Consider the following 11,834-nt stretch of genomic DNA (forward strand, 5'->3'; position numbering starts at 1 on the left):
GTAGACCAAGACATCTATCTTTGGAAATGCATGTAAGATTGCTACTAATCATGGCAAATTGCATATTTTAACTGTGTGCTGTGTGAAAAAGCCCTCCATTTTATACATCCTGAACTGATCAATAATTTTCATATTATTTCCTACCCACCTTGGCATTTACAGCTATAGTTGCAGTATGATTCATTGATCTTATTCATAGCATAGGTGTTAATTTCAACAGTAAAATGTAGAGTCTGTACATTCATCTGAGACTGAATTAAGATTACTTCTGCCAGTGGTGGGGAAATTTGTGTGTCTGTAGATGTATATACGTGGGTAGATGTACCAGAAAAAAGAGAGTCAGAATTAGCACTGAGACTGGAGAAAGGATTCCACAAGAGCATGTCACTCAGAAAAAACCTTTTTCTCCAGTTGTGACAAGCATGAAAGCATTAAAATCAAGTGACAAAGATGATCAGGGGACTGGAGGCTAAAACATATGAAGAACGGTTGCAGGAACTGGGTATGTCTAGTTTAATGAAAAGAAGGGGAGACATGATAGCAGTGTTCCAATATCTCAGGGGCTGCCACAAAGAAGAGAGGGTCAAGCTATTCTCCAAAGCACCTGAGGGTAGGACAAGAAGCAATGGGTGGAAACTAATCAAGGAGAGACGCAACTTTGAACTAAGGAGAAATTTCCTGACCGTTAGAACAATTAATCAGTGGAACAACTTGGCTCCAGAAGTTGTGAATGCTACAACCCTGTAAGTTTTTAAGAAGATATTGGATCACCATTTGTCTGAAGTGGTGTAGGGTTTCCTGCCTAAGCAGGGGTTGGACAAGAAGACCTCCAAGGTCCCTTCCAACTCTGTTATTCTACTCTACTCTACTCTACTACATTACATTACATTACATTACATTACATTACATTACATTACATTACATTACATTACATTACATTACATTACATTACATTAAATGGCAAGGACTCATGAACTGGAATATGAAATTATCTAGGGTGTAGGTAACACAAGGATGCTGAACAGAGGTAATTAACCGTGAAATAATTATTATAGAATGTAGAAGTTGCCAGAGATCTCTTAGGTCATCAAGTTCATTCCCCATTCAATACAGGAATCCCCTAATCCCTAATTGACAGGTGGCCATCCAGATCCTATTCGGAAAAACTCCAACAAGAAGGAATTCACCACAATATGGACAGTTTCACAACTTAACAACTGTTAACTTCATCAAATTCCTCCTAATATTTAGCCTGGATCTTTTTTCTACTAATCATGAAGACAAAAGGGACTTCATGAACAAGTCCAAAAAGTTAGCAATCTAAATGAACCTGATTTACCTTTGTCTTTTAGGACTTTTTCCCCATTCTAGCCCACAGCCCCAGGATTTTCTAATGGTTTCCATCCATGTACTAACTAGTTAGTGGATGTCTAACTTTTGATATCAGCCCAAGTCACCTGGGTACTGCCACCTAGTTGGAACTATGACATAGGAGTAAATAAAAAAACAGATACAATACACATTTACATTCTGATAATCTTATTTCTTTACTTATTAGAATTTACAGACCATCAACTAGCAAGGTTTCCCATAGTCATTATGGTAACCTCTCTAAGGGGGATCTACGATTGATTTCAGAATCTTCCTGTAATATATAGTTCATTCTCAGGCTTAGCTGGCTTCAGCAGCTGCATATTTGAGCAACAGAGCAAAAAAGAGGAGTGCACCCACGATAGGCCTTTCGGCAGTGTGAAATCCATTTTTTTTTACTACCGGTTCTGTGGGCGTGGCTTGGTGGGCGTAGTGTGGTGTGGCTTGGTGGGCGTGGCTTGGTGAGCACGGCAGGGGAAGGATATTGCAAAATCTCTATTCCCACCCCACTCTGGGGCCAGACAGAGGTGGTATTTGCTGGTTCTCCGAACTACTCAAAATTTCCGCTACCGGTTCTCCAGAACCTGTTAGAACCTGCTGGATTTCACCCCTGCCTTTGGGGTCCGCAAAGAGGTTGGCCATTTCTGATTTAGAAATGTTTCTCTTTGAATGGCAGAAGCAAATCCCTCTTGACTAGGCTGTGATCAGATCACAGGGAGCATCTTTATTTAAGGTTGGAGCAGAAGTCTCATTTTGAGGAATCACATTCTCCAATGCCAAAAATGGGCATGGCCCTTGTATAGAATAGAATAGAATAGAATAGAATAGAATAGAATAGAATAGAATAGAATAGAATAGAATAGAATAGAATAGAATAGAATAGAATAGAATAGAATAGAATTCTTTATTGGCCAAGTGTGATTGGACACACAAGGAATTTGTCTTGGGTGTATATGCTCTCAGTGTACATAAGGAGAATAAAATACATTCATCAAGAATAAAAAGATACAGCACGTAGTGATAGACAAGGTTACTAATAAGCTATCAAATCGTACTAGAAAACAAATAAAAATAATATAATTGAAAGATACAAGCAACATGGTTATAGTAATAAGTGGGAAGAGATAGATACTAGTAAGGAAGAGAAGAATAATAGTAATACAGTCTTAGTAAATAACTTGACAGTGTTGTGGGAATTACTTGTTAAGCAGAGTGATGGCATTCGGAGGAAAACTGTCCTTGTGTCTAGTTGTTTTGGTGTGCAGTACCCTATTGCGTCTTTTTGAGGGTAGAAGCTGAAACAATTTATGTCCAGGATGTGAGGGCTGTAGGTTTTCCACTCTGGGGCTTTAAGCCTCATAATGTGACAAAAGGAAAGAAGGACGGAAGAAAAAATTTCTACAGTAGGCTCAGTCCTAGAATCTAGATTGGAAGTGATCTTATTTTATTGGTTTATTATTTGTTTATTTTCCATATTTATTATTTTTATAAACAACTCAAGGTGGAGAACCTATCCTACACAGTTTTCTCCTCTTCTTTTCCCTACAGCAACATCTCTGTGACGTAGATTTGAATGAGAGAGAGTGACTGGCCCAAAGTCATCCTGCTGGGTTTCATGGTTAAATCAAGTTACAGGACATCTAGTCCAACTCCTAGATTTATGAAAAAATCCTCATAGTACCCCAAATTACTGCGTCCAGCAACGAAGGAGGACTTATGATTTCAGGAAGCGGGCTGTTCCACTGCTTAATAGATCTCAATGGCTCCTGCATGACAAATTGTACTATGCTTGGATTTTAAAGAATGGTCCATGAGTGTCTTTTCTCCACAAGATTTTAATTGCTAGAAAACTTCCCAAGGTATGTCTAGCCTCTTTCCTATATTTCCTATTAGTGGGAGAATCAGTAGGCAGTCCTTCCTTCAAAATGTATCAATGCATCTGTAGTTGCAATAAACAAACATACTACCTTGCCTCTTTGATCATGCAAAGTACCGTTTAAAATACTTTGCTTAATGAGGTATGGGGCAGGGGAAAGCATGAAATCTGCTTAGAAGTCAACAATATTGGATTTATTTCATGGTGGATAGTACATTCAAGTTCAAGAGTCTTGAAGAGACTTGACTCCTGTTTCTGAAAAAGTTGAAAAGTTGAAAAGAAAAATACACTATATTTCATATTTCAGCCATACACTGGCCCATGAAGAAACTGAAGAACTGATGCTGTGGGCAAATGCTGAGCAAAAGATTTTCTTCAAGAAATAAGAAGGATTAAGAGAAAGACTAATAAATGTATATCCTTCTTGGAACACATCATTAGCTTATGTAATGTATTGCTATAATTTCCAAATGGCCTTGAAAAATAAGAAACAAACATAACTACCTATAGTGCAATCTTGGAAAAGTTTCTAAACTTATACAGGTAAATATTCAAATTATCAAATTCAAATTATCAAATATTCAAATTGTTTGAGATCGGCAGAATTTGATTCTGTAAAACAATACTTTTACAGAAAAATGTTAATTATCTAACAATTTTTGAAATAAATACATTCTACGAGAGAATTCAGTCATTTTTTGCTCTTGTAATTAGAGTTAGGTTCATATTTTGTACAGTTCCTTTTTACATAACTGTATGCATTTTCATTTATTTTGTCAATAAGAATTAATTAAATTTATATGACCACCCGTATATTGATTCCAGGTGGCAAACAGCATTAAATAAATGGACAACTACATAAACAATAAGTATATCGGCAGTTACTAGCCAGATATATTTTGGAAAATCACATGCCAGATGATAAATAGGAAAGAACTATCTTATTAATCATCCTGTGTTTATGAACTTCTCTAAATCCAGATAAGCACAATCCAGAGATGCACTTCCGGTAACATTCATATTATTAAGAAGAAGAAATAGCATGATAAATCATGGATTCCCAATAATAAAGTTCTAGGATCCCCAAAGACAAGGGTTTGGTATTTCCTCCGGCCTTGCAAAATAACTTTGATTCATCTCCCAAGTCAAACAATCTGCACAGGCAGACCAAGGGGAAACTCACACCCATGTGTGGAGTCCACTACTTACCCATCCTTCAAAGCTGTCAGAAGACCCCGTGCCATGAAGCAGATCGTGAAAGGGCACCGTGCAATTGGCCACAAAGTCATCGTAGCCAATAGGGGTGCCATGGAAGACTGCCAGCTCCAGCTGGCGCCCATCGTTGACAGGGGCAGAAAACTCCTCGTTGTAAGTAGGTCTGTTAGTCTTCTGCTTGGTGCTGGTTTGTCCCACACGGACCTGGTCCACACTCACTGTGATGTAGGGGTCCAGCAGTTGGTATCCCTTTTTGAACAGGGAATGCCGGAGTGACCAGCGGGTGGGCTGGAGCCCCACAGCCTCCCCAATGCGCACCTTCATGTATCCATTAAACTTCATCCCTCCGGACATGGCAGGTCCAAGCTAAGCCAAGACAAGGAGGCTTCCACCCTATCAAATAGGAAACTTCAGTTTGGGGTTTTCCCGACAGTCCCAGCTGCCTTGGGACACGAGAGTCCTCCTCAGGGGTCAGGGCAGCCCAGGGTTCCCGATCTCCGGCCCATGCTGGTGTGTTCACACGCAACACACACACACACACACACACACACACACACACACACACACCAACTCAGTCCCTTGCTGGCTTCAGAGCCGGGAAGGAAATGAGCCAAGCTGCTGAATCACTTCACTCGCGGCTTTCTTCGCCTCCTGTGAGAGCTGCTGGGATCAGGGATCCAGAACACAAAGGAAAGACGCGGGGGGAGGAAGCCATCGTTTCAGAACAGCCCCCCACCCCACAATTGCCGCCAGGCCCCCGAATTCCCTGCCGGCCCTTGAGCAACCGAAGCCTGCCCTGCTCTCCGGCTCTGAGGCTTCGGTTTCCTCCCGCCTCGTTCCTCGCTTCTCCACCAGCCCAGGAAGAAACTGCCTCAAAGAAGCCGGCAGGGTGGCTTTTCCTGTCGGCGCAGCTGCTCCGAAGCGCCGGTTCACCCACACAGCCGCCCGCGGTTCAATCGAATCCTCTGTTCAGCCAGCTTGCTTCCTTGCCTGCCTGCCTGCCTTCGTTCCTGGCTGTTTCAGAGCAGCTTCGGCTGAGGGGGAAAAAAAGGCAAATAGTTATTAAAGGGAGGGAGACACCTGAGGGATGAGCCTGAAGAAGGCAGGGCCAAGAGGCGGGGCTTGTCAGCCGTCCTGCAGGGACTTGTCCCGAGCCGCGGAGACAGCCGTGGGCCGCCGCCGCCCAGCGCTCGGCTTTGAAGGCGCTCCTCAGCCAGGCGCAGTTCCTGAATCCGCAACACACAAACCCTCCGTTTTAAATGTCCCGATAGAAGAGGATATCTGTAGCTCAGGGTTGCAATGAGGGGTCCCTTGGCGCTCCCTGAACTTGGTGGTTTGCTGGCGGACGTTTTATTACTCGACTAGGTAACAAACATCAGACGTTACCCTTGAACAGATTAACAGAGTTGGAAGGGACTTTATAGGTCAGTTTTTCTCAACCTTGGTAGCTTGAAAATGGGTGGACTTCAACTCCCAGAATCCCCCAGCCAGCAGCACTGGCTGGGGGATTCTGGGAGTTGAAGTCCACCCATTTTCAAGCTTCCAAGGTTGAGGAACACTGTTATAGGTCATCTAATCCAAACCCACCGACTCCACCCTCAAGCAGGAGACCCTACACTATTTCTGACAACTGGCAGTCCAATCTTTGCTTGAAAGTCTCAAGAGATGAAGCTCCCACAACTAGTCAGGTAATGAAACATCTTGCAAACAAAGCACCGAACTCGGGCTCCACCGTTTTTCAATGTTTTTCCTGGTCCTCAGATCTTCGCCCATCCACCAAGTTTTACCTTCACGACGAGTTTAACTTTCAGGTTTCCCCCAAAAGGTGTCTCCCAAAGTCACATTTTAATCTCGACAGGCAATTTCCTTCTTTGGACAACCCCAGCTGGAAAATCCACTTCTTACCATCCTCCGTTCCAGCCCAAACAAATTAGTATCTAGTCAGAGGACAGGAGTGGCCACAAAGGCAGGATGATGGGATGTCTCTGATCTATTTTGAAGCTCAACCCACGTGGAGTTGACTTTTTGTTTTTGTTCTGCATTTCAAAGAAAAGTTTTTCCATTGTATCTTCAATTGTTAGTGGATCAAGTTATAAAGATATACATTTGATTCAAGTTACTGAATCAAAACCTGTCTTAAAAGACAATTTTTTGACATTACTGGTATGATTTGGAGGGCAAGCATTTTGGTGTCTTTTGGGATTTTAATTCCAAGCTTGGCCTGCCAGCTTTGATGAGTTACGTAAACTTAGACCTTCGCAAACAGACATTCTTCCTCATCATACAGCTGTTAACCAACTTCCAGATAAGCAGAAACTATCACCAGATATTAGAACAATCACAGAAGAAACAATGCCCCACCCAAAAAGCTAGGAAGAAAAGAAGAATAAAATTACAAGATATGAATCAGTAGCAATCTCCACCACCACTAGCACCCCGCCCCCATGCACTGATGATGCTTCATTGTCTAGTAATGAAATGTCTCTGTGAAAAGAAACAAACTGTTTTTGTTATTACTTGTTAGTGTATTTTGTTATTACTAAGTTAGTGAATAAAAAAGGAAAGTTAACCAAAGTATTTCAGTTCCACAATCTGCGTGTTCTTCTAATATAGAATTGGAAATTTACAGCCATTTGCTTCTGAAATACAGCTCCCAGTGTGCCCAACCAATATATCGAATGAATTACCTAATCTTTTTTTTTTTTTAATTTGATTTATATGCCGCCCTTCTCCGAAGACTCAGGGCGGCTTACAATGTGCTCAGCAAGACTGGATTACTGTAATGCAATGTACATGTACATGACTACCCATGAAGACAGTTCAAAAGTTTTGGCTGGCTCCAAAAGTGAATATCCTTATTGTATGATTTCACATTCCAACACTAAAATATTTTTATTTCTTACCAATTAATCTGGACTGCTTTGTATGAAGCTGTCCCTACATTGACCTTCCACAATTTGATGTCTTCTAAACCTATTAGGCCACAATTCCTATAATGCCAAAAGCAAAGGGAATTATAATATAATATAATACAGATAGAAGATATTCAGTTGATATTATGGTTCCAAATTACTTTTCTGGCTAGACCAGGGGTCAGCAACCCGCGGCTCGGGAGCCACATGTGGCTCTTTCATCCGTCTGCTGCGGCTCCCTGTTGCTGGTCGGTTTCACAACTGATAGGGCTTTCGGTTAGGACAGGTAAAGGAAAAAGGATGCCACGCTAGGAGAAGACTCTATGGTGGGGGAACTGACTTCCAGTCGGCAGAGGAAAAAGGATACCATGCTAGGAGGAGATTCTATGGGTGGGGGAACCGACTTCTAGTCGGCTCCAGAATTGAACGGGGGGTTTCCAATTAGGACCTTTGGGTGTTTAAGGTTGCTGACTGCTGGGCTAGACAATTGGTCCATTGTGACCAATTAGCATATTAGGTATTAATAGCTAATTGTCTGCAGATACTAGGCCCATGAACCATTTGTATCCTTCGCAAGTGCTCATTTATCATGTCTTTTAGCATATGAAGACAATCAACCAAAGTAACACCGGATGTTCTCTATTGGTGGCAATAAATTTTCCATAGAAAGATCCCCAGGCAACCCTTTTTATTGGTTTTACATAGGTAGTGATGATTACAATATTTGACTTTTATGAGCCTTCAGCTGTAATAATTAAGTTTCTTTCTTACTACATGGGTGAAATATCACATTGCAGGAGCAGATTTCCTGCTCACAGGACATTTTCCTCCCCTCTCCTCTACCTTGCAACATCCTCAGGAGCCTCCAGACTTTGCTGTGGGTGGTCTCCCAAAATTTCAGAGCAGATTTTGAGGACAGAGGAAAGGACTGACTCTTGGCCCAGTCCTGCTGCTGGAAGGTGAAAACCATTCTTAGATTCCACCCATTACATACAGGATTTTTTTTTTTATGTTCATAGGCTAAATTCATCGCTTTTAGTAAACAAATTGGGGAAATAAAAATAAAAACTAAATACTCAAGGTAAACAGATCCGTCTTTCATAATTCCTCTATTCAACCAATGTCCTACAGTGCTTCTGAAAAGGATGGAAAGAATTTCACTGCACTGTGAATCTGTTAAAGGAAAGATAACTTTCAGAGCTTGGTTTAAAGTTTTTTTGCAGAACATCACCAAAATCAATTAGGGTGTACTCTTGAAAAAATGGGTGGGGAAAATGAAGATAACAGATTACTGTTAAAATGTACTGTGGGATTTTGTTCTTAAAAATCAAGTTCAGGCACATGCTGCAGCTGATTTAATTCCCATCTTTTCCTGGAAGAACCCATGGTTTGTGAACAAATAAAACTTCCCAGGAAATCATGAGCTCCTAAGAATACAATGATGAGAGAAACAGCTGTAGGAGGAAACAGAAAGCACATGAGACAGACATAAATAGTCAATAGCTACAGTAAAACTCAGTCAAGTTAGTTCCTGTTTTACAGAACTATGGTTTTACAGTACAGTAACTTTATTTTTAATCTTGACTTCAATTTCAAGAAATGTTCAACAGCTGTAGCGGTAGCCCCAGCCAAAGTCTTCTGTTCAACGTTTCAGACAAGCACATATGACCTTTTCTATTCTTTCTTCCCTAAACACTTGTTTTTCATTCTGTCCCCATTCTCAAAAAATTAAGCAGCCGATACTCAGAACATACTCAACTTTCACTGGGATTGTTTTGCAAGAATGTTGCCGTTATTTTTCCTTTCTGTAATCAATCGTTTCCCAAGACACTGGATTACCTGAAGCGGTGCTTTGGGCCTAAGTAATAGACTCAGTCCTGAAGTTTAAATGAAAAGGAACAATAGAGAAAACTGTTCATTTGTTTGTTGGATTTATATCAGGGGTGAATTCCAGCAGGTTCTTACAGGTTCTGCAGAACTGGTAGCGGAAATTTTGAGTAGTTCGGAGAACCGGTAGCAGAAATTTTAAGTAGTTCAGAGAACCAGCAAATGCCACCTCTGGCTGGCCCCAGAGTGGGGTGGGAATGGAGATTTTGCAATATCCTTCCCCCAGGAGTGGGATGGGAATGGAGATTTTACAGTATTCTTCCCCTGCCACACCCACCAAGCCACACCACGCCCACCAAGCCACACCCACAGAACCGGTAGTAAAAAAAATTGGATTTCACCACTGATTTATATAGCTACCCGTGTCATGTGCATGGGATGCTAGGTAGTGTATACAATTAAAACAAGACTAAACAATATATTTTATCCATTAAACAGTTGAAAACAATTAAAAGCAATTGTGCTGAAGGAGTTTCTACATCACCAAAAACAACAGCAGCAGAATTCCTAGGCTTGGGGCTTTCAAACTTCAATTCCCAGAATCCTTCTGTCAACACAGCTACAGTACTCTATAGCCAAATCTATCTCTTCTTGCTGAAGCAGCGTTAAGCAAGTCTCTGCCTGTGGGATTTTGCAGTGTAGACATCACTGAGTCTGTCCTCTCTTCAAAAGAAAAAGAAAAACCTTTCCTACACATATAAAGCCAGCACTTCAAAAGAAATAGATGAGAACTAGCTTTTTACTCCCACAAACACAATGGATTGGAATTCATGGCATATTATTAAATGAGATTTGATAATGTTCAACCTATCATTTCTAGATCAGCAATGAATCTTTCTTCCAGTATTAATCAGTTACATAAATAACAGACAGTCACGTTGTAAAGACTATCATTTGCTTTTTCCTATTAATAAACATGCTAGCTGTTATATCTAATTAACAGTGGTAATTAAATTCAGTTATTTTTAATTTGTTAAAGTTTTTTTCAGAAACAAATGGAGATAACTTCCCTTTTCAATTGGATGAGAGAGAGAGAGAGGGAGGGAGGGAGAATGTATGAGTGTGTGCATATTTTGGAGAGGTAGATATCTAGACATTGGATTCTTAATGTAATGCTCAATAGGCTTTATTGCTCATAGACAGACTGACAGACAGACAGACAGACAGACAGACAGACATTTTATTTTACTGGGCTTTAATTGGGTTTTGATCACATGTTTTATTGTACCCTGTTTTGGAATGTTGAAAATGAAAAGTGACATGGAATTGTTCAATAAATAGCATGCATTTCAGCTCTGAGGACAATAAAGAGGCTTTAATTGGGCCATCTCATTGCAGATCAGTCCTCCCAGTAAACCAGACAGGAAACATGACTAGATGAGCTAAATCAGGGGTGAAATGCTCCTGGTTCAGTCCGGTTTGCTCGAACCAGTAGTAAAAAAGGCTACTGGTTTGCCGAATGGTAGTAAAAAATATTTTTAAAAAAGTTCTGACAATCAGGTGAGCAACGTGCGATCTTCGGAACGATTTTTTAAAACTTTTTAAGCATTTTTTTACTACCGGTTCTCCGGAACCCGTAGTTAAAAAGGCTTTTAAAATTAAAAAAAAAAAATTCCAAAGATCATGCACTTTTTAGGCACTTTTTTACTACCGGTTCTCTGGAACCGGTAGTAAAAATGCTTCTAAAAACTAAAAAATAAGGCTCCGACGATCACAGCTGTGGCATGTGATCGTTGGAGCCTTTTTTTTAACCTTTTAAAAGCATTTTTTTACAACCTATTCGGCTGAATAGGTTGTAAAAAAATGTTTTTAAAAGGTTAAAAAAAGGGACTGAAGATCGTGTGCCACAGCTGATCACACACCCCCGCACACTGTTCTACTTACCCCATGCCTCCTTTTGGCATGCACTGTGCGCGCACATGTGCGCGTGTGGGCACCTCGCATTTGCTGCGTTGTGCACACTGCACATGTGTGCACGGCACACGTTTGGCATGGCGCGCACATACGCAGCCAGCAAACCGGTAGTAAACCGGTTCAGATTTCACCACTGAGCTAAATCTACTTAATTGTAAGGCTATATTAAGAGAACCTTGCAAATCTGAAGTTACAAATATCCTACTGCCCCATTTAACTTCCTGATCTTTTCTAAGTTTCTTCCTCTGACTGTTAAGCCACCGGGACCATTTCCCTGTCTTGTCTGATTGTTTTCTAGACAGCATCTTTTTCCCCCAAGATCATCCACACATTCCATTACAATTATGGCAATGCCCATAATCTAGGTATGATGGTTTCTTTCAGCCCAAAAGCCAGCGTAGCAATTCTTTCCATGTTTGCCAGCTGGTGGAAGCAAGATGGGGAGAGAGGAGGCAAGGGGCAGTGAGGTAGGGTGGTTGGGGCAGATACAGGGGGAGTGGGGAAGAAAATGTCCTCCAGGAAGGAGGAGCACTCAGGCACTTTTGATGATTAGCAGCCAGATATTCTGACATAACATCTTGCTCAGGGCCCCCTCAAATATGGCAGTGTTACTAAGTAGATTTCAAATCCCTCATCCCCATCCAGATGGCTGGGGATTA

The 11,834-nt window shown here is 41.2% G+C and overlaps 1 protein-coding gene across 1 annotated transcript in view; it reads right to left on the minus strand.

Moving 5' to 3' along the window:
- The window catches only part of PRKCH (protein kinase C eta), a 97,635-nt gene extending 92,732 nt beyond the window's left edge, over positions 1-4,903 (minus strand). Inside the window, exon 1 of the mRNA XM_070931615.1 lies at positions 4,457-4,903. Within this exon, the coding sequence (XP_070787716.1) occupies positions 4,457-4,816 (360 nt within the window). The 5' untranslated portion in view covers positions 4,817-4,903. The remainder of the gene's footprint in view (positions 1-4,456) is intronic.
- Positions 4,904-11,834: the final 6,931 nt, after the last annotated feature.

Source organism: Pituophis catenifer, unplaced genomic scaffold (genome assembly GCF_029215685.1).
Source record: "Pituophis catenifer annectens isolate HBS135680 unplaced genomic scaffold, rPitCat1.0.hap2 SCAF_1, whole genome shotgun sequence".
NCBI lineage: Eukaryota > Metazoa > Chordata > Lepidosauria > Squamata > Colubridae > Pituophis > Pituophis catenifer.